The 26195-nt window shown below is 54.2% G+C and overlaps 1 protein-coding gene across 1 annotated transcript; it reads left to right on the forward strand.

Moving 5' to 3' along the window:
* The first annotated feature begins 1953 nt into the window (after positions 1 to 1953).
* Positions 1954 to 25801, forward strand: ARAP3 (ArfGAP with RhoGAP domain, ankyrin repeat and PH domain 3). The gene is made up of 33 exons (XM_060008646.1): positions 1954 to 2008; positions 3677 to 4188; positions 4300 to 4361; positions 4466 to 4577; positions 8367 to 8567; positions 8713 to 8782; positions 9054 to 9174; positions 9264 to 9448; positions 9529 to 9635; positions 9867 to 10066; positions 10165 to 10250; positions 10411 to 10593; positions 10679 to 10814; positions 11433 to 11549; positions 12001 to 12148; positions 12256 to 12358; positions 14203 to 14422; positions 15125 to 15188; positions 15435 to 15598; positions 17958 to 18170; positions 18441 to 18546; positions 19633 to 19780; positions 20125 to 20193; positions 20877 to 20951; positions 21050 to 21164; positions 22759 to 22887; positions 22967 to 23100; positions 23338 to 23420; positions 23517 to 23552; positions 23688 to 23751; positions 23852 to 23989; positions 24192 to 24230; positions 24773 to 25801. The coding sequence occupies exons 2-33, from the start codon at positions 3896 to 3898 to the stop codon at positions 25256 to 25258; spliced, it is 4407 nt and encodes a 1468-aa protein (XP_059864629.1). The 5' UTR covers positions 1954 to 2008; positions 3677 to 3895; the 3' UTR covers positions 25259 to 25801.
* Positions 25802 to 26195: the final 394 nt, after the last annotated feature.

Below are 26195 nucleotides of genomic sequence, written 5' to 3' on the forward strand. Positions count from 1 at the left end.
CCAGGACCCCCCCCCCCGCCCCCGGCGCCCATCCCTGCAAGCTCCCCATGCCCTCTACTAATTTACCCAACTCTCCTCTCTTGCTGGGTTACTCTGAGTCCTCCAAGAAGAAGCCGCCACGGCAGGATGAAACGTGCAAGGATCTGATTAAAGCAAAGCAAGGGAGCCAGGAGCTGGGAGAGCTATGAAAGAGAGAGGGAAGGAAGGAAGGGTGAGAGGAAATATCCTAGACCACTTATGCAGAAGAAGGAAAGTTCAGCAAGCCCATGGGGGAATTCTCGAGCCAATGTCAGCTGTGAGAGGAGCCCCCTGTCTCCCAGGGCTAGGCCTGCCTTAGGATCTCTGCTGAGCTTGGTCATTGGCTGGGAGCGGCCCAGGGGGAGCCTGGCCTTAGAGTAGGAGCTGATGGATTTCAGAGAGAAGCAGCTGAGGCCCTTGGTCAATTTTCACTCCTTATAGCTGCAGGTCTATGAGGAGCATTCTCCTGCCCCGCACCCCCCAGTTAACCATCCAGAACGAAGACATCCAGGAGACTGTCTCCTTATCTGTAAAATGGAGGTGGTACATTCCCTATCTTAAGGGTTGCCGTGAGAATGAATCAAACTGCAAAGCAGTGTTTGCGCAGGGCCTGTGACATAGTCAGCTTTCAATAACTGGTAGCCATTATTATGGCCATTTGAAGTATTAATTATTATCATTCTCTTTCTCAGCTAGAGGGGCTCCAGGAGGCCGAAAATGGCAGTCCCCTTACAAGCTGGGGCAGCTGGGAGAGGCGGGGACCACTTCCCCACATTCCCTTCACCTTCCCCTCAGGCAGGGGTCTTCCCCTAGCTACTGATAGTTCCTGTGTCTGCTGACTCACAGCCAACTTCCTCTCATACAAACCGGAAAGCACAGCCCGGCCAGCGGGCGCCCCTACCCCGCCCCCCAACCCACACACAGCTAAAGGCCAGCCCCACTCGGAGGGGGAGGGGCCTCAGGCTCTGGGGGGCAGGCTCTAAGGTTAGGGCTCCAGGCAAGATCCCGAGAGGGGAGAGGAGCCGTTTCTCCTCAGGGACCCCTCTCCCGCCCCCCCTCACCACACACACACACACACACACACACACACACACACACACCACACACACACACACACACACACACACCACACACACACACACACACACACACACCACACACACACACACACACACACACACACACACACACACACTGCAGTGGGAGGGTGGGGAGAAGGGGCTTCGCCCCAGGATGCAAAGGCTGCTCGCCGGGTCACCGTGCTTACAGGGCACCAGCCTTATCTTCAAAAAGGCAGCCCCGAGACCTGACCTTCATCTCTGGGAAGAAACCTAGACTAGGCCCTTGGAGAGGGAGAAGCAGTCGCGGACTCCTCCTCTGGGCCTCTGCCTCTTTCCCCCAGGTCATACGGCTGGGCTTCTGAAGGTTCGCCAGCTTGGAAGGCTGTGGATATCCGTGACTTGTGGATATCAGCTTCTGTTCCCTCATTAACTGGGTACCAGAGTCCAGCCACCCTGCGGGGCGTGGGAGAGATGCCCTGGGGACTTAAGGCCCTATTCTTTATCCTCCCCTTTCGGCCGGACGGGGAGGGAACAGCGGAGGGCATGCAAAGCTGTCCCCCGCAGCACTCTCCTTCTCTCTCTGGTTCTACCCCTGTCCCCATCTCCGTCTGGTCTCTGCCTTTTTGTCCTGCTCTCTAAGGCTGTCTCGGCCTCCAACCCTGTTCCGGTCCCCCCCCTTTCTTGGCCCCTCAAGGGGCTGAGCTTGCCAGGCTGCGAGATAAGCGCAGTGGTTGGGTAAGGAGCCCAAACCTTTTGGAGGCCGCCGCTTGCACAAGGAGTGGCCGGGGCCCCGCCGAGGGAACCGACGAGCGGGGCGGGGCTGGGCCCCGTCGGGGGAGGGCTGAGGGGAGGCGGGGCCGGCGCGGCAGGACCCGGAGCCTACGGCAGCGCGTCGGGCACCTGGGAGCCGACTGCAGCCGCTTAGTGAGGTGAGGACCCCCGCGCCCCCGGGCCCCTGCCTCCCAGACTCCTCCCCATCACCTCCTCGAGAGCGTTCGTGGGATCCCCGGCCCGCTCCGCGCCGGGGGCCCTCCCCTCTCCCCCTCCCCGCCGCGACCGCCCCTCCCTCGGGTTGCCGGTCTCTGCCCCCTCCCTCCTTGCCCCCTCCCTCGTCGTAGCCGGAGCTGCTCCGCGCGGCCTGGCCCGCCCCCCCGCACTCCTGCCCCGCGCACCTCCTAGTTCCCAGTCCCATGCCCTCGAGTCGGGCCTGAGTCACCGGGAAACTGGACTCTGAGTCAGGGCGGGAGGCGCAGCACCCCGGCCCTAGCTTGGGGAGGGGCTCGGCCACAGAGAGGCAGAGAGGCCAGAGCTGATGCTGGGGCGAGAGGGAGTCCTGGCCGGGACCCCGCAGGAGAGAAACTGGGAGAGAGCCGTCAGGGCAGAGGCAGAGACAGAAACCTAGAGCCAGTTTCATGTGGCCAGAGACACAGATGAAACCGAACATCTAGTTAAAATTGGAGACGGAGGCAGGGAGAGGCTTAATGACAGAGAGCAAAACAAGGAGAGGGACCAAGATGGATTTAGAGGTAGAGATGGAGATGGAGATGGAGTGGGGTAGGGACAGGGACAGGGTAGAGATAAAACTCAGGGAGACAGAATCCAAGGTAGGTCTAGGCAGTAGAGCAGGGTCAGGATCAGGCTGGTGGAATGGGACAGAGCTTCAGAGACCTGGGTCCAAAGGCATGAGCAGGGCGAAGGAGGACTTGGAGAAAGCAGAGGTAGGGGGATGTCATTTCACATTGTGAGTTCCTGCAGGGTGGGTGCTCCTGTTTGCACACACGTGTGTGAGAAGATGCTGCAGAGTGAAGACCCTGGTGTACCCCTGGTCCCTCATCTCTCTGACTCAGTTCTCTGCCCCATCCTCATTCCCCAAGTGGCCTCTGCTCAGATGTCGGTACTGCTTAGAGCTCTCTGGGCAGCCTGACCAAGGGAGGCAGGATGTGGGGGCAGCCAGAGCCGGAGGGAAAGGAAGGAAGTCTGAGCAGAGACAATAGGTGGAAGGGGAGGGGGAACTGGGAACGTCCAGGATTAGGATGGCCCGAGCCTGTACCTCAGCTCTGGAAACCAGCGGGAGTGGGATCTGCATCTCCCCTCTCCTCTTGTGCCACAGCTGCCCTATCCCCACGCTGTGCCACAGCAGGATTAGGGCACATCGTGGGCCCTTCCTCCCCACCATCCCCCCTTCACCCTGCAGGGGCAGGGTTCTGGCCTCTTGTCCCAGACTTCCTTAGTTGAACGTGCAGCAATGCAGAGGCAGAGCTTTGACCCAGACACAGGGTGGGCAGGAGCTAAGGGACCAACACTGCCATCGATAAGCCAACTTTCTGTGAGCCCTGGGAAAGCCTCTTCCCCTCCCTGGGCCTCAGTTTCCTCATCTGCAAATGAAGGGGTTCACCTGCAATGAGAAAGCATGTTCTGGGATGGCTCTGCCCCCGGATTACAGGCCTCTGGTCATTCTTCTTTGGAGGAAGACTGGAGTCTGGTACCCCTGTCCAGGCCTCAGACTTTGGCACAGGGAGGGGGAATCTCAGCCTGAGCCCTCCCTTCACCTGCCCCTCCCCCCAGCAATGGCCTGAGCCCCCATGGCTGCCCCTCAGGACCTGGACATCGCTGTGTGGCTGGCCACGGTGCACCTGGAGCAGTATGCAGACGTGTTCCGGCGGCATGGCCTGGCTACAGCGGGTGCAGCCCGGGGCCTGGGCCATGAGGAGCTGAGGCAATTGGGCATCAACGCCACAGGGCATCGGAAACGCATTCTGCGCCTGCTGCAGGCGGGCACGGCAGAGGGCTCCCCGGATCCCCAGCTGGGAAGTGCCATGGAGCCACCGCCCAGCCCGGCTCCCCAGGCACAGCCCCCCAAGCCTGTGCCTAAGCCCAGGACGGTATTTGGCGGGCTCAGTGGCTCCACCACCACCCAGAGGCCTGGGTTGAGTCCAGCTCTCTGGAGACCAGAAGCATCCAAGAGCCCAGAGCCCAGCCCGAGGTCCCCTCCTGTCCCTCAGAGGTCCTCCTCTGAGCAGCCTTCAGCCTTGAATACTGTGGAGATGATGCCCAATGCCATCTACTTCGGCTTGGACTTAAGAGGCGGGGCACAGACGGCTCAGGACGCGTGAGTGGAGTTGGCTCCCTGGGGATCCCATGCTGGGGGCAGGGAGGAACAGGGCACGAGGGCTTGTCCTTCCTTCTCTTTCCTTTAATGACACTAGACCTTTCCCCTAAGGGCCCCAGACAGCTCCCAGACAACTGCCCCCACTCCTGCCCTCAGGCCCACAACGGGCACAGGTAGGTGGGTTATCATGGGTTGGGGGAAGAGGGGCAGTGCCCTTCAGGACGTCAGACACTCTCACCTGACCTCTTCCCTGTCTCCCCTTTTTTCCTCCTTCCAGTGCACATCATGGACCCTGGTTGCCTGTACTATGGTGTCCAGCCTGTGGGGGTCCCAGGGGTCCCCGACAGAAGAGAAGGCAGAGTTATCTGTCAGGAAAGGGCTGAACACAGGTGAGTGGTCCATAGCATGATGATGGCAGGAAGAGGGGCAGCTTGAGGAGCGGTTGAGCTGGTGGTGGCCGTGTTTCCCGTTATCTGTCAAATGTGCATTAAGTGTCCACTGTGTGCCAGCCGGGTTCTTGAGGTACAGGATGAATATGACAGACCCAGTCCCCCATGAGGGAGCTTGTGACTCAGTGGGGACAGACAGGAAATAAAACAGGTAGACAAAGAAATGGATATATGATTTAAAATAGGGAGCAGTGCCTTTCATTCCTTCATTTAACTATCTTTATTGAGCACCTACTGAATGCCGGATATCGTTGTAGATACTTGGGATAGATCAGAAATCCCTGCCCTTGTGGGGAGATGTTAATTAACAACAGATATAATAAATGAGCTACACCATACGTTAAAAGGTGATAAGTGCCATGGAAAAAATCGAACCGGGTTAGAGGGCTGGGATGGAGTGAGGGGGGAGTGGACTGCAGTTTTTCATGAAGAGTTGCCATTATTAAGAGGATGACATTCAAGCCAAAACTTGAAGGAGGGGACGGAGTTAGCCCTCTTCTAGGAGAAGAGTGTTGCAGGCGGGAAGAGTGGCCAGAATAGAGGCTTTAAAGAGGCCAGTTGCCCACAGGGATCCAGGAGTGATGACAGGGTCGGCCGGGCTGGGGCAGAGTGGGGCAGGGTGGGAAGAGTTGGGGGAGATGCTGCCATCAGAGCTGTAAACGGAGCCAGATGGGTAGGACCTTGTAGGGACTTGCTTTTACTCTAAGTGAAATGGGAAGGCAGCCACTGGAAGGTTTTTCGGTTTTTTGTTTTTTTTTTTTTGCGATACACGGGCCTCTCACTGTTGTGGCCTCTCCTGTTGTGGAGCACAGGCTCCGGACGCGCAGGCTCAGCGGCCACGGCTCACGGGCCCAGCCGCTCCGCGGCATGTGGGATCTTCCCGGACCTGGGCACGAACCCGTGTCCCCTGCATCGGCAGGTGGACTCTCAACCACTGCGCCACCAGGGAAGCCCCGGAAAGGTTTTGACTTACATTTTAAGAATCCCTCTGGTTGCTGTGTTGGGCATGGTCTGTAGGGGGCAAAAGCAGAAGCAGAGAGACTAGTTAGGAGGTTCTTGCAGTGATCTAGGTGAGACATCTCAGGCTAGTGTGATGGGAGTGGAGATGGTGAGAAGTGGTTGGTTTGTGTTGTATTTTGAAGGCGAACCGTCCTGGTAAATTGAGGTGTGAGAGAAAAGAGCAGTCAAGAATGACTTCAGGGGTTCTGGTCTGAGCCTGTACTCTCCGTTGTGGTGGCCAGTAAACAAGTGTGGTTGCTGAACGCATGAAACGTGGCTAGTCTGGTGTGAGCTGTGCTGTAACTATGAAACAACCACATTTCAAAGATTTAGTTCCACAGCACTGTTCTGAGCAACTGGAAGTCCCTCGAGTTGCCATGGTCGGAGATGGGGAGGACTGGGCATAAAGCAGAGGTAGGTGGGGGGCAGATTAGGCGTTCAGTTTTAGATGTGTTGGATTTGAGGTATGTACTATACACCCAAGAAGAGGTGGCAAATAGGCCACTGGATATACAAGTCTGGAGTGTGGGGAAGAGGTCCGAGCTGCAGATCCAGATTTGTGAGTCGTCAGCATGTGGATGGGTATATGTAGCTGTGAGCGAGTGTTGACAGAGCAGAGAACCAAGCACACTCCAGTATCAAGAGGTTTGGGAGAAGAAGGACAATCAGCAAAACAGGCTGAAAAGAAATGGTTAGTGAAGCAGAGGGAAAAGCAGGAGAAGTTGATGCCACAGGAGCTAAGTGAAGAAAATGTACAAGGAAGAGGGAGAGGTCAGCTATGTCAGGTGCTGCTGAGAGGTTGGGTAAGTTGAGGGCTGAGAATTGACCGCTGGAACTGGTAACACGGAGGTCACTCGGGACCTTGACAAGTGCTGAGGATGAAAGCTGGATCAGAGTGGGCTCAAGAGAGAACGGAAGGAGAGGAGCTGCAAATGTGAAGACAACATTTTTTGAGGAGTTTTTCTGCAAAGAAGAGCAGAGAGTTGGAGTGGTTACTGAGAGTAGAAGTAGAGTCAAGAAGGGGGTTTTTATAGCATAGAATGCTACGTATGTTCATAGGTGAATAGGGATGACCTGGTAGAGAGGGAGAACTAGCTGATGTAGGGGAGAGAAAAGAGAGAAAGTCTGGAGCGATGTCGTTGTGTAGGTGAGGGGACTAGGATCAAGTGCTCAGAGGACGGACCGGCTTTATACAGGGCTATTTATTCCAGTACCGGGAGGAAGGCAGTGTGTGTGTGAAATGGGGCAGATGAGGCACTGGGAGTCTGCGGGGATTCTCGTCTGATGGCTTCAGTTTCTCAGTGAAGTAGGAAACAAACGGGGTAGAGGTTCTCAACCTCAGCGGCACTACCTCCTGGGGAACTTTTTTTTTTTTTTTTACCGGTACACGGGCCTCTCACTGTTGTGGCCTCTCCCATTGCGGAGCACAGGCTCCGGACGCGCAGGCTCAGCAGCCATGGCTCACGGGCCCAGCCGCTCCGCGGCATGTGGGATCTTCCCGGACCTGGGCACGAACCCGTGTCCCCTGCATCGGCAGGCGGACTCTCAACCACTGCGCCACCAGGGAAGCCCCCTGGGGAACTTTTAAAACAACAGATGCCTGGGCCTCATTCCCAGAGACTCAAATTTAAGTGTCTGGTGTGGGGCTCATATACAGGTATTTTTAAGTTTTCTGGGTGATTCTGTGCAGCTGAGGTAAGGAACCACTGGAAAGTGATAGAGAATAATAGAGGACTTTCTGAGAAGGAACACTTGAAGGATGAGAAGAAGCAGCCCAGGGAAGCGTGCTCTAGGCAGAGGGAACACCGTGTGCAAAGGCTCTGAACTGGGGAAGAGAATGTGGCTGGACTGTAGTAAGCCAAGGTGAGGGCGATACAGGGTGAGGTCAGGGGAGTTGCCACGGGTCTCACTGTACAAAGTCTTGCAGCCCCTGGTAAGGAATTTCAATTTATCCTAAGTGCAGATGGGAAGTCATTGTAGAGGTTCATGCTGGTGAGTGAAATGCTCTCATTTGCATTGTTAAAAGAGCACTCTGGTGTCAGTGGGAGAACGGATGTTTGGTGGGAGGGTGCGAGTGGAAGCAGGTGACCAGTTAGGCGATTCCCTTCACCTCGGTGAGAACTGATGGAAGCTTGGTCCCCGGAGAGAAAGGCAAGAACTTTCTGGAGCAAGAACCAGTCAGGCTTATTGATGAGATATGGGCAACTGTGGCAGAAAGCCATCTACTCAGCCCTTCCCCAAATTTTCTGCCAAGTAATCCTAATGGCAGAGGCGAAGGACTGAAATTTTTTGTTTGTTTGTTTTTTTGGGTTTTTTTTTTTTTTTTTTTTTTTTTTTTGGTGGTACGTGGGCCTCTCACTGCTGTGGCCTCTCCCGTTGCGGAGCACAGACTCCGGATGCGCAGGCTCAGCGGCCATGGCCCACGGGCCCAGCCGCTCCACGGCATGTGAGATCTTCCCGGACCAGGGCACGAACCCGTGTCCCCTGCATCGGCAGGTGGACTCTCAACCGCTGCGCCACCAGGGAAGCCCAGACTGAAAGTTTTCAAATGCAAAGTCCAAGTGTGCTCGGGGAAGAAGCTCCATGCTAGTGTTTTGGGTTCTCAACCTCCCTGTTCCCCTGTTTGAAAAGCAGATCCAGTACCTGCCAGGCATTCCACTAGGCGCTGAGGGTGGGGCTGTCCAGGGAACTGGGTCTAATGTGTGTCCCTCTCTGTCTTGGCCCCCACAGGCTCAGCAGGCAGGATCTGGAGGCACGAGAGGACGCTGGCTATGCCAGCCTTGAGCTGCCGGGGGATTCCACCCTCTCACTGCCCGCCCTGGACGCGGAGACCAACGATGACCTCATTTCACCCTATGCCAGCTTCTCCTCCACGGCAGACCGCCCCACGCCCCTGCTCAGTGGCTGGCTAGACAAGCTCTCCCCTCAGGGGTGGGGCTGCTGGGAAGGGCAGGGGAAGGGGGCGTGGGAGGCTGCGTGGTGGTGGTGGAGGTCAGGCCCCAAGTGCTCCCAGCTCCTAGGACGCCCCGGGATGCAGCTTCCACCACTTACTGGTATCGGCCCCTGCCTTCCCTAGAAACTACGTCTTCCAGAGGCGCTTTGTGCAGTTCAATGGGAGGAGTCTGATGTACTTTGGCAGCGATAAGGTGGGTCCGGGAGATGCTACATGGGGCCTGGGGAAAGGGAGAGGGAGAGGGAGGGCTGAGGGAGGCTCAGGACTGGAAGGCCAGTCCCCCCCTGGTGGGGGAGGCAGGTACCGCATGACTGGTGTCAGCATCTAAAGGAGCTCGGTTAGCAGCTGTACCCCACTGCTTGCGGAATGAATGCTGATCTCATTAAAAGTTGGCACTGGCCCCCCCGGGGTCAGCGCACGTGGCTGAGTTCCTGTCCCCATGGGCCAATGGTCTGTCCCTCCAGGACCCCTTCCCCAAGGGTGTGATCCCTCTGACAGCCATCGAGATGACCCGCAGCAGCAAGGACAACAAGTTCCAGGTCGTCACTGGCCAGAGGGTGTTCGTGTTCCGCACAGAGAGCGAGGGTGAGGGCCAGGGCCTCCCGGGCCAGGGCAGGGCTGGGGAGGCCAGGTAAGCACACAGCCGGCTGACCCTCTTCCCTGTCCCCCGCCAGCTCAGCGGGACACGTGGTGCTCCACGATGCAATCCTGCTTGAAGGAGCAGCGCCTCCTGGGCCACCCCCGGCCCCCACAGCCACCCCGACCCCTTCGCACGGGCATGCTGGAGCTGCGTGGGCACAAGGCCAAGGTGTTTGCTGCGTTGAGCCCTGGAGAGCTGGCCCTGTACAAGAGTGAGCAGGTGAGGAGGGCCGGGCTGGGGCCGAGGGGCCTGACCTATAGCCCATTCTGGCCTCACTGTGCCTGCCCCGACCCTGCCAGGCCTTCTCTCTGGGCATCGGGATCTGCTTCATTGAACTGCAAGGCTGCAGCGTCCGGGAGACCAAGAGTCGCAGCTTCGACCTGCTCACACCGCATCGCTGCTTCAGGTGGGGCCCAGACTGGCAGGAGGCAAGGCTCGGGGAGAGACATTGGTGGGGGCACAGGGGTGCAGAGGACCCGGGACCTCCTCAGTAGGATTCAGTGGGTGTGCACTGACAGGAGGCCAGTGAACAGGGTCAAGGATGTCAGGAAGGTCTGGGCTGGCCCACATGTGGCCAGGGGGATGGAACAGGTCGGGGGGTATGTCCATGCCCACGGACTGGCTGTCCACCCCTCAGCTTCACAGCCGAGTCTGGGGGGGCTCGGCAGAGCTGGGCGGCCGCTCTGCAGGAAGCAGTAACCGAGACCCTGTCTGACTACGAGGTGGCTGAGAAGATCTGGTCCAATCGGGCAAACCGGCACTGTGCAGACTGTGAGGCCTCCCGCCCGGACTGGGCCGCTGTCAACCTGGGGGTGGTCATCTGCAAGCAGTGCGCAGGTGAGGGCTGGAGCCTGTAGCTGAAATGGGGAGAAGGAGGGAGTTGGGGGCAGGAGGGCTCAGGGTGCCCCTGCCACATGCCCTTCACACCCTAACAGGTCAGCACCGGGCCCTGGGTTCTGGGATCTCCAAGGTGCAGAGCCTGAAGCTGGACACAAGTGTCTGGAGTAATGAGATAGTGCAGGTGAGGAGTCTGAAGAGGAAGAAAGTGTGTGTGGGGGGCCGGGGTTGCGGATGGAAGGAGAGCATGCAGAAAAGGCCTTGGGTCCTGCTTGGGGCAGGATTGGAATGTCTGGGGACTCTTGAGTTCCTGTCACTTGCCTCTGCCCCTTGTCATCCTACAGTTGTTCATTGTCCTGGGAAATGATCGTGCCAACCGCTTCTGGGCTGGAGCGCTACCCCCAGGTGAAGGGCTGCATCCAGATAGCACCCCTGGCCCTCGGGGAGAGTTCATCTCCCGGAAGTACCGGCTAGGTCTCTTCCGGAAACCCCACCCTCAGTATCCAGATCATAGCCAGCTTCTCCAGGTAGGAGGGAGGGCCGGGGCTGACGGGGAGGGGGGAAAGCAGTCTCTGAGTTGAAATGCCTAAACTTGCAGTGTTCTCCCTGTAGGCACTATGTGCAGCTGTGGCAGGACCCAACCTGCTAAAGAACATGACCCAGCTCCTCTGCGTCGAGGCTTTTGAGGGAGAGGAGTCCTGGTCCCCTCCAGCCCTCGATGGCAGCTTCCCTGGTCTCCTGCCCGCAGGTAATCCCCACCAATGCCTCCTCTCTCTCCCTGCAAGAACTCCCAGCCCCGACCTGAGCCTTGGTTCTTCCGGGGGGCGGGGGGAGGGGCAATTACCTCTCACCCAGCCCATCACAATGGTCCAGCCTGGGCAGTTTCCCAGCCCTCCAGGTCCTCCAGGTCCTATTTCTTGATGTTATGAAATGACCACTGTCTGGAATGGATCTGGAGGTTTGAGGTGTTACTGCTGGCCTACCCCTGATGGGATCAACCAGTAGGCCGGGTCCCGCCTCCCCAGGGGTAGTCTGATCATAGAAATGGTCATGTTATAGAGGCTGGTCTCCAGTAGTCGTGCCAAAGGGGCCAAGACACTTGCAGGATGGCCCATGCTCTGAGGCCTCCACCCAGAGCTGACTTGTGGTGGGGACAGACAGTGGGCAAGGCCTGGCTTGGAAGCCTCGTCACTCCCTGCCACCCTCTTTTCTAATCTAGGTGGTGAGATGTCCCCACTGGGCTCTACTTGGCCATGCTGCCAATGGAGTTGGGTCCCACTGTCTTGCTTGATTCAATCCCTTCCCAAGGAGGTCAGGCCGTCCCATTACACTGGCTTGACCTGACCACTTCTTCTTCCCCTTGCAGACCCCTCCCCTGGCGTGTACAATGAGGTGGTGGTGCCTGCCACTTACAGCAGCTTCCTGTACTGTGGTCCCGTTAGCAACAAAGCTGGACCGCCACCCCCTCGCAGGGGCCGAGATGGTGAGAAGGGAGGGCAGAAACCCTCTGGGATGCGAGGAGGTGGGCAGAAACCAGGATGGGAACGGGTGTTCCATAGAGGGACAGGGAGGAGAGGACGGGGATGGGACATGCCTTGGAGTGGGCTGGGTGCCGGGAGTCAGAGAGGGACCATGGCAGGTGGCAGCATTGGGTGATGGTTGAGAGGCTGTGCTTTGAAGTCAGACTGTGGAGGTCAAATTCCAACTCCGCTACTTTCTACCCATGTGACTTGGGCAAGCTACTCAAATTCTGAGCCCCAGTTTCTCCTTCTGCAAAACAGGAGTGAATGTAAAACCCACCTCATAGAGCCGTGAAGATTACGTGAGATCATACACAGGCAGAGGGCTTGGCATAGAATAAATATCTGGTAAATGGGAATTCTGACCATGGGGACAGAGGTCAGCCACCTGCTGACCATCAGTTTCCTTCTTAGCTCCCCCCCGACTGTGGTGCGTGCTGGGTGCGGCTCTGGAAATGTTTGTGTCAGAAAGCAGCCCTGAACCCCTCAACCTCATCCAGCCCCAGGATGTCGTATGTCTGGGTGTGAACCCCCCACCCACTGACCCAGGTGACCTCGACAGGTAACACCCACCATGTTCCCTGAACTCCCCTTTTCCCTTCCTGAGCCTGAGCCTGCCAACCCCCTCACTCACCCCCATTCTCCGCCCGGACCTCATCTTCTCTCCAGGTTCCCCTTTTCCTTTGAGCTCGTCCTCACTGGGGGGAGGATCCAGCATTTTGGCACAGATGGAGCCGAGAGTCTGGAGGCCTGGACCAGCGCCGTGGGCAAGGTGAGATAGCCGAGACCCCCTCCCTGACAGCTCATGGTTTCCCTGTCCCCACCTGCCCCCATCCTGTCCTCTCTTATTCCTACAGCCACTCCTACCCCTTCCACTAACAGCTAAGGTTGACTGAGCGCTTATTCTGTACCAGGCCCTGTGTTAAACTCTGCCCACTCAATGTCTCAGTTAAATTTCACAACAACCCTCAGAGGTAAGGATTATTAATACTTCACACCTAAAGAACTCAGAGGTTATGAAGTCACGTGGTCAAGGTCACAGAGCTAGGAGGCAGCAGAGCACAGGACGAAAATCAGGCCTCTGTCTCCAAAGCTCATGGGCCAAACCTCACTGTGCTGGGCCTCTTTCCACAGAGAGGCTGCCTCTGACTCCCACTCCCTTCCCCCAACCCTCAGATCTCCAAGTCCACAGGCAAAGCTGCCTTCATCTGTTCCACCTTCTCCATTCCCAGGGAAGCCACTGTCTCTCCACCCTGCATCCCCTCTGTGGCATTAAAAGTTCAGGCGCGAGAGTCAGATATCCTGGGACTTGAGTCCTCCAACTCTCACATGTGAGCTCTTCCATGTGAGTAGAGTGGTGTAAAAGACCCCACCCCCCAGTGTTGAGGATTAAGTGACACGCGAGGCCTACACTGCCCGGCATGCAGCAAGCCCTCCACCTGTGGGTGCTGAAGTAGTAATGGCAATGATGATGACAATCGCTCCCATCCTTAAACAGCTTTTCCCCCAGCCCTGCTCCACCTTCCACTCACCATCCTGGCGCCCTCCTGACAACTCCTTAGAAAGTTGTGTGCTCTGGCAGCCTGCAGTTCCTCCTTAACCCCTTGTGGCTGCCCCCCTCTGCCATACTCTTCTGAGCTGCTACCCTGCAGGTGGCTGGTGACCTGTCCTTGGTAAAGTCCAAGGGCCTCCTTCTGGCCTCACCAGGTAGTCTCTGCATCTCACACTCCTCTGTGGGAAATGCTCCCCTGCTTTGGCTTCTGACCCCACTCTCCTGGTTTGCCTGTAACTCCTCACACCAAGAAGTTATCTCCATATCCTCTAAGGGCTTTGTCATGGCCCTCCCAGCCAGGTCCAAGTCTCTTCGTATTATCTACTCTCCAAAAATCTAGCCCATCCTTTAAGGCAGTGCTACCCCAAGTGTGGTCTGTTAACCCATCCTGGCCCAGGGACTCTGTTATGGCCCATGACAGCTTAAGTACAGGGCTTGAGTTAGCATTTAGAGTCTTTCATAGCAATTTGACAGAGAGATTTTATGTGTGCAATCTAATTTTACAACTTGGGGGCTTATTTTGTAATTCTTCTCATTTCATTTTTCTAGTAATTCATTTTGTTGCTTTTTAATGAAAGTGTTGGTTAGTGACAGATTGGAAAATTTTTTTAAAACTCCCTGTTCCTTCACCGCAAGTAGCTTGAGAAGCACTGCTTTGAGGTTCACCTCGAATAGTCCTTTCTCCATGAAGCCTCTGCCCGGCCCCAAGAGGGTGGGACTTCCCGGGGCCTCGTGACTTTGGTTACAGCATGTAGCTACCCATTCCGTCTTCCCCTACATCCCAATTAAGGGCATAAGGCTGCCTGCCACACAGGGATCTTCTCTGGGTTGGCTGGAGCAAATCAAATTGAATTGCATTTCTTTCTTGTTTTTCTCCATCCATCTCCTGTCTCCTTCACCGGTCTTTCCTTCATTCTCTCCCCATCCCTTTCATTCCTCTGTTTCCTTGGCTTTCTCTCCATGTTTTTCTCTGCCTTTCCCTATCCCTCTCACTCTTACTTCTCTCCCCCACTCCTTGTCTCTTTCCCTATTTTCCTCTCTCCCCTTGTCCTCCTGCCTCACAGTGGTTCTCCCCACTGAGCTGTCACCAGCTGCTGGGCCCTGGGCTGCTGCGGCTGGGCCGCCTGTGGCTGCGGTCCCCTTCCCATACTGCCCTGGCCCCTGGCCTCTGGCTGTCTGGGTTCGGACTTCTTCGTGGAGATCACCTCTTCCTGTGCCCAGCATCGGGCCCGGGCCCCCCAGCCCCCGAGGACATGGTTCATCTGCGCCGGCTACAGGAGATCAGTGAGCAGGGCTGGGGGCAGGGATGAAGGGTGGCTATGGGGAGTTAGGGTGGGTAGTGGACCTTCATCTATTTGGGGGTCCCTATGGGAGACAGCAGGAATAGTGGATTCGGGCACAAGTTCTGGAGTCAAATTGCCCAGATTTAGACCCCCACCTCCATCACTTCCTGGCTGTGTGACCTTGGACAAGTTACTTAACCTCTCTGTGCTTTAGTTGCCTCATCTTCACAACAGGCACAATATTAGGGTTGTAATGGGTTTCAAATAAGGCAATGCATGTAAAACACTTATCACAGAGCCTGTCAGGAGGCATCTTGTAGGTATTCAATAAATGTTATTTGTTATAAATGTTATTGTTATTATCATTATTTGGAGTTGCTTGCTTGTTGGGAACTGGGAGAAGGGACTGGGAATTCTCATTTCCTCTTAAAAGAGGAACAGTGTAGGATAGTGTTTTGAAGTTTTGGAGACAAACTTGAGTTCTGTTTTATAGCAGGTAATCTGAGGCAAGTTACTTAACCTCTCTGAGCTTATGTGTAAAATGGGGATAACAATATGTAACTCACAGGATTTATTGCAGTATTGTTTGTAAGGCTCCTAGCATGGAACCTACATACCTTAAATACTTAATAAATATTAGTCACTATGATGAAGACGACAACGATGATAATGTCCAATGTCCAATGTCCAATTCTCCTCCCAGGTGTGGTCTCAGCCACTGACACCCCAGACAAGAAAGAGCATTTGGTTCTGGTGGAGACAGGAAGGTAAGTCTTGCCACTACCCTTGACTCTGGGCCCCCCTTTCTAGAGCACAGCTCACACCCTCCACCCTGGCCTGCTGGACCACTGCCCACTTCCTCAAAGTCACTTCCCTAGTTCAGGGGCCCTGTCTGGGTTGGGTGTTGTTGCCCCCTGCTGGTGTCTCTGGGAGGTCTGGTCCTTGTGCTCCTGGGCCTCTTAGTCGGAGGACTCCTCTGGAGCTGGCTCTGACTCAGGTCTCTTGGGTCTCAGGACACTGTATCTGCAGGCAGAGGGCCGGCTAGACTTCTCAGCATGGAACGCGGCCATTGCCGGGGCAGCCGGCGGGGGAGGCACAGGGCTGCAGGAGCAGCAGATGAGCCGGGGTGACATCCCCATCATTGTGGATGCCTGCATCAGTTTTGTCACTCAGCATGGTGAGTGGGTACTGGCTGACACCGAGTGGGGGATGGGGAACGTGGGCGCAGCGGGGGGGCAGGTATTTGCCCTGTGTGTGTGTGATTTGCCTTCAAAAGCTTTGCCTCCAGAGACTGCAGCCTGACAGCAACGACTGTATGACCCTTGGCAAGCTGCTTTGCTTTTGTGAGCCTCAGTTCCCTCATCTTTAAAATGGGGCTACTAACAGTGTCATCTTCCAAGATAGTTGTGATAGTGAGATAACACATGTAAAGCATTTAGTGCAGGACCTGGCAGGTAGTGAAGTGTTCCAAGGCAGCTGTTACTGGGGCGTGGGCATGGAATGAGGGTGGCACTGAGTTGTGACTGGAGATGCAGAGCCATGGAGAACAAAGAGGGGGCAGCTACAAGGCAAGAGCCATGCTGTGCAGCAAAATCCTTGGGGCTCTGAGCAGAATTATTCTGTGTGGGAGGTTTTCCAGCCATAAAGGATCAGCTATGCAGGGGGTTCCCAGAATGCTTTGTGAGTTTTTGGCCTCCGTTTTATTTTCTTTCCCAAGTAAGGACTAAGTTGAATCTCTTTTCCCCGCAAACCCTCTTTAGAAGGCAGGGCTCTTGAGAAGGAAAATTCACAGAAAACTAAGGAGGACAGTCAAGGGGTAAAAGGCACATCCATGCACCGACAAGGAGTTGTGCTTACTACACGGACAAGGGATAGTCAGTGGCTAAAGACATTCTCCACTCCTTGGCAGTAGCCTCGTGCACTGACTTCCCCCACTCGCTAGACCCCTATCCCCTTCCCAGCCTCCCTCGTGTTCATAAGAGGATTGAAGTAGGAGGCCCAGTGAAAAAGCCCTGGGGAAAGTGTGGGTGTTCTTCCCTGCTCCTCCACAGTTCCTGCACTGCCACTCTTCGTTCAACAAATGTTTATTGAGCTGCTCCCCTGTGCCAGACACGGGGGATATGGCAGTGAACGAGGAAGGTTATATGAAGCTCAGAGACTGGTGGGAGAGATGGGTAATAATTAAGAAAACAAATACAGTCAGTTCTCGTGATTCACAGTACTTATATTCTATAAAGTCACTGAAAGGACTGGATCAATGAATGCTGAACCATTGCCCCAGTGGAAATACAGGGTTAGGTTCCTGGGAAACTCTGGTCATATTTTCATTAATTGATCAATATGTAACTTTGTTTTATGTGTCTTTCTGTTTAAAGACACTTTTTTTTTAAGCTTCCATCTTTTTTTTTCCTCTTTTTTTTTAAAGTGAAGTATAGTTAATTCATAATGTTGAATGTGTTAGTTTCAAATATATGGCAAAGTGATTCAGTTTTATATATATATATATATATTCTTTTCCATTATAGTTATAAGATATTGAGTATAGTTCCAAGCTTTCATCTTTAAAAAAATTTTTTTTGAAGTATAATATTAGATAAATTACAAGGGTACAATATAGTGATTCACAATTTTTGAAGTTTATAGTCCATTTATAGTTATTCTAAAATATTTGCTGTCTTCCCTGTGTTGTACAATATATTCTTATAGCTTATTTTATACCAAATAGTTTGTACCTCTTACTCTCCTACCCCTATACTGCCCCTCCCCCATTCCTTCTCGTCACTGGTAACCACTAGTTTGTTCTCTGTATCTGTGAGTCTGCTTTAAAGATACTTTATTTAATATAAATTGTTGATTCGTTAATTTTGACCACACAGCCAGCAATACTCAGCAACTCATGCCTGAACAAAGTTTATCTGACACATGTATTTTCTCAACAAGGCACATCAGAGCCTTCTTGTGCTTAGGAACACTAGACAGCACTTCAGCACTACACTTGGGGGCTAGTTTAAACCGTGAAATCCCCCCCAAAAAAGAAGCACAAGATGCAAAAAATGTGACTTTAACTATACCACGAAATGATACTTGTTTACCATATGAGGCCTTAGCTAGAAACATGTCCATCAGGCAACTCAAAATTTTCTCCACTTGGGCATGTTCACAAGTGACTGCAAAGTGCCACAAGTATTGATTCGGGGGCTCCAAATATACTTTAGCAAGTAGATGAATTCATAAGTATAGAACCTGTGAATAATGAGGCCTGAGTGTAATGTGATTTCAGAGTGCTATTTAAAGATCAAAGTGGGGGAGGAGAGAAAGAGAGAGAGTGAAGGGTGCTGCTGTGTGATTAGGCAAGGACCTTCTGATGATGAGGGCTGGAGCAGGGACCTGAGAAGCAAGACCACAGAGGCCGATTTCTTCCTCTCTAACCCTCCTGCCTCCAATAGCCACATACCATGAGGGGTGACAGACAGGATGGTGGGTGGGTTGTGGCAGGTCTTTGGGCAGCGGTGAGCTGAGATGATGGCCGTTCTCAGGGCTCCGGCTGGAGGGCGTATACCGGAAAGGGGGTGCCCGCGCCCGCAGCCTGCGGCTCCTGGCTGAGTTTCGGCGGGATGCCCGGTCAGTGAAGCTCCGACCAGGGGAGCACTTTGTGGAGGATGTCACTGACACGCTCAAACGCTTCTTTCGAGAGCTTGATGACCCTGTGACCTCTGCTCGGTTGCTGCCTCGCTGGAGGGAGGCTGCCGGTAGGTGCTCCCAAGATCCCTAAGAACTCCTCACCGACAACCAAGACCCAACCAGGAACTCCACCCACCCCACCAGAATCCCTGAGCCTCCCCTGTGGGATTGGGCGGCCGCCCTCCCCAATACTCCTCCACTGGAAGATCACCCAGGGACTCAGCTCAAGGCAAGGTGGGAAGGGGGCAGAAACACATCCATCCTGGGTTTGTTTCTCTAAAAATCCCTCTACTCTTCCTTCCCTGACCCTCTCCAACCCTTCCCCATCCCATCCCCAGAGCTGCCCCAGAAGAACCAGCGCCTGGAGAAATACAAAGAAGTGATTGGCTGCCTGCCACGGGTCAACCGCCGCACGCTGGCCACCCTCATTGGGCATCTCTATCGGTCAGTACAGCCAGACCCCCTGCAGGCTTCCTCCCTGACCCTTCATCACTTCTGTCCAACCCCCTGGCTTACATTCACATATTCATCCCACAGATAATTGTTAAGTGAAGGTATCACAACATAAAGGCTCACAGTGTGGACTTTGGAGTCAGACAGACCTAGGCCTTAATCCAGCTCCACTATTCTAGCGCATGACTTTATTTTTTTATTTATTTTGGCCACACCGCGCGGCCTGCGGGATTTTAGTTCCCCAACCAGGGACTGAACCCAGGCCCTTGGCAGTGAAAGCTCAGAGTCCTAACCACTGGACCGCCAGGAAATTCCCTAGCGTGTGGCTTTAGAGAAGTTATTTGCTGTCTCTGAGCCTCAGTTTCCTCATTTGTAACAGGAAGATGGTATAAGGAATAGTATCCACCTCATAGGTTATACGAGATTTAAATGAGATGATCCTTGTAAGCTTCTTACTACAGCACCTGGCATGTATGTAGTAAGCATTCAGAAATGGTGAGCAATCAGTATTATTTTGTTTTATTTATTATTCTATGCCAGGCAAAGATTAGATGTTGAAGACACAAAGAAGAATAAGATGCACACCTACCTTTACCAGTCTATTGGGGAGACAGAATTTTAAATGATTCCAGGGTGAGCCTCAGCTCTGTTGTACTGATTAGACTAGATCACAGGGACTGGACAACTATGGCCTATGGGCCAGATCCAGCCCATTACTTGCTTTTGTAAATAAAGTTTTGTACATAAAATATAAAGTCATGCCCATTCATTTATATATTTTCAATGGTTCCTTTCACCCTACACAGCAGACTGTATAGCCTGAAAGCCTAAAATATTTACTCTCTGTCCCCTTACATAAAAAGTTTGCTGACCCCTATTTATAAGTCTGTCTCTCCCCTAGACTGGGAGCTCTTAGAGCCAGGGTTTTGTCTAACTCACTGCCGTATCCCAAGTGCTTAGCTCAGGGCCTGGCATACAGTAGAGACTCAATAACCTTTTGCTGAATGAAGGGAGGGGTCGATGAACAAGTGAGCGGAAGCTCACTGCATTCCTCATGACCCTCACACCCCTCTGCAGGGTGCAAAAGTGTGCGGCTCTAAACCAGATGTGCACGCGGAACCTGGCCCTGCTATTTGCACCCAGCGTGTTCCAGACGGATGGGCGGGGGGAGCACGAGGTGCGGGTGCTGCAGGAACTCATTGACGGCTACATCTCTGTGTTTGATGTAAGCTTTCCCAACCCCTGACCTACAGTCCCTCTTCCTGGACTCTGGATCCTGCTCACCCTAGCAAAGGCCCAGCCTAGCCCTCTGAAGGCCTTCCGCATCAGGGACCACCTCCCAGAGCCCTGGGCCCCAATCTCCTGTAACTATGCTCCTAACACGCTTGCCCCACTGGTTCTTAGCTCTTCTGGCCTCTAACCCTCTCCTACAGGTGCTCCGGTCTTGCACATCTCTCCCTGCTTCCCTCCTTTCCCGGCAGCCTGCCCCCCCCCCAATGCGCACACACACACACACACACACACACACACACACACACACACACCTTCACCCTTTTGGCTCTTCCACAGATCGACCCTGACCAGGTAGCTCAGATTGACTTGGAGGTCAGTCTTATCACCACTTGGAAGGATGTGCAGGTAACTTGTCCTGACCCTAGACTCCCGAGTGGGCCAGGAGGGGACATCAGGACAGGAAGGTGACCTTCTGCTTCTGGACACTGGCCCTCAGTTCTTTGGGACACAGGAAACCCAAGGAGAGGAGTGCTTTGGGGAGGGGGTTTGGTTTAGGATTTGCTCCATTTATTCCACCATGAGGATTCTTTACAAAAGGGTGGCAGGAGCACTTCAGTTTCATGTGTAAGAGATCCAAGGAAGGGTTAGCTAGGTTAGACAAATAGGTGAGAAGAATAACAAATACAGTAGCAAACAGCTGAGGACTAATTATATTCCAAGCACCTATACTCTCACTTTAGCATCACCCAACTCCAGGAGGTAGGTAGTCCCATTTTTTCAAAGAAACTGAGGTTTGGAGGGTCACTTACTCAAGGTTGTACTGTAGCAAGCGGCAGAGTTGGAACCCAGACAGTCTGACTCCAAACCTGTCTTCCCAAGCACAGCTGCACTGCCTTGGGAAGCTCTGTACACAGTTCCGCCATGCCTGGAGATTTTTCTCTTTGAAGGACCTGAGCGATGTTTGGAATGAGGGTTGGGAGGAGGCTTCTGTGGTGGGGAGAAGCACTCGTGAGGCAACCCGAGGAGTCCTCTGACCTTGATTCTTTGCACCGTCTGGGTCCTCCTGATTTCTTTACCCCTCCCCTCAGCTGTCCCAGGCTGGAGACCTCATCATGGAGGTTTTTATAGAGCAGCAGCTCCCAGACAACTGTGTCACCCTGAAGGTCAGTCCTGAGGGGACAGGAGGGGAGATGAGAGGATGGTGGGGGGCAGGGGCAATGGCCTGACCGGCACGGGTCCTCTGCTCTTGCCCTGACCCCAGGTGTCCCCAACACTGACTGCCGAGGAGCTGACTAACCAGGTACTGGAGATTCGGGGGACGGCAGCCGGGATGGACTTGTGGGTGACGTTTGAGATTCGAGAGCGTGGGGAGCTTGGTGAGTATGACCGTGCATGTGCGCATGCACGTGTGGTGCGGGGTGAACGTCACCAAGACTTATGTGTTACCAGATATGCAGTTGTCCACCTGCTCTTTCTCAGTACTCTCTGCCCTCTTGGCTTTCGTGGACCCCACAGAACCTTGGTTTCCCTTCCACCTCAAAGGAGGCTTCTCTTTCTCCTTTGCCCAGACTCCAAATGCTGGAGGGACCCAGGGCTCAGTCCTCAACCCTCTTCCTTTCTCTGTCTACATTTTTTCCTTGGATGAGCTCATCCATTCCCGTGGCTCTAAATGCCATTAATAAGCTGGCCCCCAAATGTTTATGTGTGACCCAGACCTCTCCTCTGAGCTCCGGACTCACATATGCAGCTGGCTACTTGACACATCCACTTGTACATCTTATAGCATCTCACATTTAAAACGTCTAAGACCAGGACTTCCCTGGCAGTCCAGTGGTTAAGACTCCATACCTCCACTGGAGGGGCTGCGGGTTTGATCCCTGGTTGGGGAACTGAGATCCCACAAGCCGCGTGGCACAGCCAAAAAAAAAAAAAGTCTAAGACCAAACTCAGTTCCCAGTCCCCTCCCCTAACAAAATGCCCAAGCCATTTCCTAGTTTCCCTAACTCGGTCAGTGCACCAGCATTCACCCAGTTATCAAGGACAGACACTTGGGAGTCTTCTGGGACTCCTTCCTTTCCTTCATCTTCATACACAATGGGCAACTAGTCCTCTTGAGTCATTTCGAATCTATCACCTCTCCATCTCCATCGTTACCACCAACCTAGTTGAAATCACCATGATCTTTCTGCTTCCCAGCATTAACCACTAAAATGTACAGCCCGGGAAAGGGCATAGCTGGCCAGTGTTCCCTTCTTGCCCCGCAACAATCCATTTTCCGCGCAGCAGTCAATGAGCATTTCAAGCATAAATCATCATGCTATTCGCATGGTTAAACCCTTCCAATGGTTTCCCATTGAACTTAAAATAAAATTCAAACCCCTTATTATAGCCCACAAGACCCTGAATGTCTGGCCCTTGCTTATTTCTCAGACCTCGTCTCACATAACGTATTCTCTTTGATTGAGCCACACTGACTGTTTAGTTCCTCAAGCACATCTTTCTAACTTAGGCCCTTTGGTGTTGCATTTTGTCACGCCTGAAGTCTTCTTCCCCCGATCTCAGTGTGGCTTGTTCTTCCCAATCCTTAGGTCCTCTGAGTCTCATCTTCAAATGCCTCCTCTGAAAGGCTTTGCCTGGTCACCCTGTCTCAGTAGCTGCCCTGTTACTGTCTCTCAGCTTCTTATTGCTTCTTTCAGAATAATGGTTTGTCTTTAGTTACCTCATTTACTTATCTGTTATTCTCTGCTCCCTCGCCAGGCTGTGGGCTTTGTGAAGGCAGGCTGTGTGTTTCATGCTCCCCACTGTATCCCCAGGGCAGCCCAGCACCTGGCACAGTCAGTGCTAAATAATGTCTGTGGCTGGATGGTGGAATGGACGAATGAATGAATGAGCGACTGGTGGGCGAGGAGGGGGGCGCTCCAGGCTGTGGATCGATATCTGGTTGATACCTACCCTCATCTTGCCCCTTAGAGCGGCCACTGCACCCCAAGGAAAGGGTCCTAGAGCAGGCCCTACAATGGTGCCAGCTCCCAGAGCCCTGCTCGGCCTCCCTGCTCTTGAGAAAAGTCTCCCTGGCCCATGCTGGCTGCCTCTTCACAGGTGAGCCTCCTGCTTCAGCCCAGCACCTCCCAGGCCTCTTTCAGGGACCCTCCACCTAGCCCTGCCCATCTGTGCCCAGGTATCCGCCGTGAGAGCCCACGGGTGGGCCTGTTGCGGTGTCGGGAAGAACCGCCCCGCCTGCTGGGAAACCGCTTCCAGGAGAGATTCTTTCTGCTGCGTGGCCGCTGCCTGCTGCTGCTCAAGGAGAAGAAGGTGGGCCCTAGGCGAGCAGGGAGGGATGCTGGGTGGCCGTGTGGGAGGAGCCCTGACGGCACTGACCCTGTCACTCCACAGCCCATGTTCTCATCAATCTCATTGCTTCCCTGGCCCTTTGACTTCTGTGACCCTTTGACCTCACACAACCCCAGTGCTTCCATGACTTCTTGACCTCCTTAACCACGATCCTTCTCTCTCACCTCTCAACCTCACTGACTGCCTTCGCGTTGTCAGAGCTCTAAACCAGAACGGGAGTGGCCTTTGGAAGGTGCCAAGGTCTACCTGGGAATCCGCAAGAAGTTCAAGCCTCCCACCCCGTGAGTTTTTTTCCCCAGTCCACACTTCTAGAGCCTTCCTGCTGCCACCCTGCTGGCCTTTCCGATCACCCATCACTGTTCTCCTTTGCCTCTCAGGTGGGGCTTCACGTTGATCCTGGAGAAGATGCACCTGTGAGTACCTCCCAGCCTGGCTTCTCCTGTGGCCCAGTCAGGCTCCCTGTCCTCTACCTTCTCGCTTTTTCTATCTTCCATCCCTCTAGCTGTGACCCCTTCCCCTCCTGCTGATTCCCCTCTGATCACCCCCAGCTACCTGTCCTGCACAGACGAGGATGAGATGTGGGACTGGGCCACCAGCATCCTCAAAGCCCAGGTGAGGGGAAAGAGAGAGCTGAGGGGTAGGTCTGTGGACTCAGCACTAACCCTCAGCACCTCCCATGCCCACCAGTGCCATCCCCTCACCCTCTCTCCAGCATGATGACCAGCAGCCAGTGGTCTTACGACGCCGTTCCTCCTCTGACCTCGCCCGTCAGAAGTTTGGCACCATGCCTTTGCTGCCCATCCGTGGGGATGACAGTGGGGCCACCCTCCTCTCTGCCAATCAGACCCTGGTGAGGTCCCCCTAGCCTGCCCCAACCCCTCCGGGTCCCTGCTCACGCCCTTGCCACACTGCAGAAAGGAGTGGCGTGCCTGCCAGCTTGGTGCCCCCTCTGCCTTCTCTATGCCCCAATCTCTACACCTGCCTCCTGTTGCCAGGCCTCACTGTGTCTTTGTGTCTCTCCCTCCCTGCCTCCCCACCCCACCTGTGCCCAGCGGCGACTTCACAACCGGAGGACCCTGTCCATGTTCTTTGTGAGTACTGTGCCTGCTCCAGTTGTGTGCCTGTCAACCCTGTGTCCCTGTGTTCCTCTGTGCTGCCTGAGCCGGTGTGCTCTCTGTATTTGTCCTGATGCAGACCATCATTGAGTGTGTGTGTGTGTGTGTGTGTGAGAGAGAGAGAGAGAGAGAGAGAGAGAGTGTGTGTATTGGGACCAAAAGGAATGAGGAAAACAAGGGATGGTAGGATGCGGTGAGGAAAGGGGAAAGTGGTCACAGGATCTGAGAAATAGAAGGGAAGTGGTTACGTGAATGCATTTTGGAGTCAGACAGACCTGGGTTCAAGCCCCAGCACCACCTTTTACTTAACTGTGTGATCTTGGGCAACTTACTTAACCCCTCTGTACCTCAGCTCACTCACCTGCAGTGTAACCATCATACAGGGTTGTTTTTGACATCATACATGCAAAGTATTTTGCAGCATCTGGTAAAGAGGAAGAGCTCAATAAATGTTAGCGATTAATAATCTGGTAACTCTAACTCTGTGCCTGCCTCTGGTTACCCCCATTTCCATCCAGCCGATGAAGTCATCCCAGGGGTCTGTGGAGGAGCAAGAGGAACTGGAGGAGCCTGTGTACGAGGAGCCGGTATATGAGGAAGTGGGGGCCTTCCCCGAGCTGACCGAAGACACCTTCACCTCCTTCTCCATCACACCGGAGCGGACAGCCAAGCCAGAGACCCCACTGGCCAGCCAGCGGTCCTTTGATCAGTCTCCTCTGCCCAAAGCAGGCCCCCTGGGCTGGGAGGAGAGACCACCTGAGCCCCCTCCGGGGCCCCCTTCAAAGAGCAGCCCCCAGTCACGTGGGTCCCTGGAGGAGCAGCTGCTCCAGGAGCTCAGCAGCCTCATCCTGAGGAAGGGAGAGACCACCGTAGGCCTGGGCAGCCCCTCTCAGCCCTCCAGCCCCCAGCCCCCGAGCCCCAATGGCCTTCCAACACAGACACCTGGCTTCCCCACCCAAGCTCCCTGCACTTCCAGTCCATCCCCCAGCCAGCCCCTCACATGACCCTGGGACCAGCAGTCTGAGGGGTAGGTAACCAAAGGCCCAAGCTCTCCCCATGGCAGACCCTGCTGGGAGCATCCTTTGCCCTGGTTGATAAGACTCTAGAAGCCAGTGTAGTGCTGTGGAAGGAGAACGGGGCCGAGAGCTCCCGAGGCTGCGTCCTGCTCAGAGAAAGGCAGGTCGTGGTGCCTCTCTGGGCCTCCGCTGACTTATCTGTACCATGAAGTAACTGAAATAAGGAGAATGGTGAATCTCAAACTGTTTCTCAGAGCTGTAAGCCCCACATAGTTTCCCTCGAGAAGGGCAGCTTCCGCTCTATGTATTTGATATGTAGGGGTTCTATGAGAGATCTTGGGTTTGAAAAGAATGGTTTTATGCATTAACAAAAAAAAGATTTGGAAGGCACAGATTTGAATGATCTCCAAGTTTATCCTACCCCACCTTCAACATTCAGAGACTACAGTGAAGCCCCAGAGTGGGGAGGTTGATTAGGGCTGGGAACTGGGGCAAAGAGGAGCCAGAAAGGATGCGTCACTGTTAATAAACCTTGGAACAAAAAGACTGCCATTTTTTACTTCATTCATTCAATTATTCAACAGATATATATATATATATATTTTTTTTTTTTTTTGCGGTACACGGGCCTCTCACTGTTGTGGCCTCTCCCGTTGCAGAGCACAGGTTCCGGACGCGCAGGCTCAGCGGCCATGGCTCATGGGCCCAGCAGCTCTGCGGCATGTGGGATCCTCCTGGACCGGGGCACGAACCCGTGTCCCCTGCATCGGCAGGTGGACGCTCAACCACTGCGCCACCAGGGAAGCCCCAACAGATATATATTGAACACCTAATTGGTGCCAGCTATTGAGGATATAGTGTGAACAAAAGAGATGGGGGTCCTTGCTTTAAGGGGAACAGAATATGCACACACAAACAAAGGGCT

Source organism: Delphinus delphis, chromosome 3 (assembly GCF_949987515.2).
Source record: "Delphinus delphis chromosome 3, mDelDel1.2, whole genome shotgun sequence".
Lineage (NCBI taxonomy): Eukaryota > Metazoa > Chordata > Mammalia > Artiodactyla > Delphinidae > Delphinus > Delphinus delphis.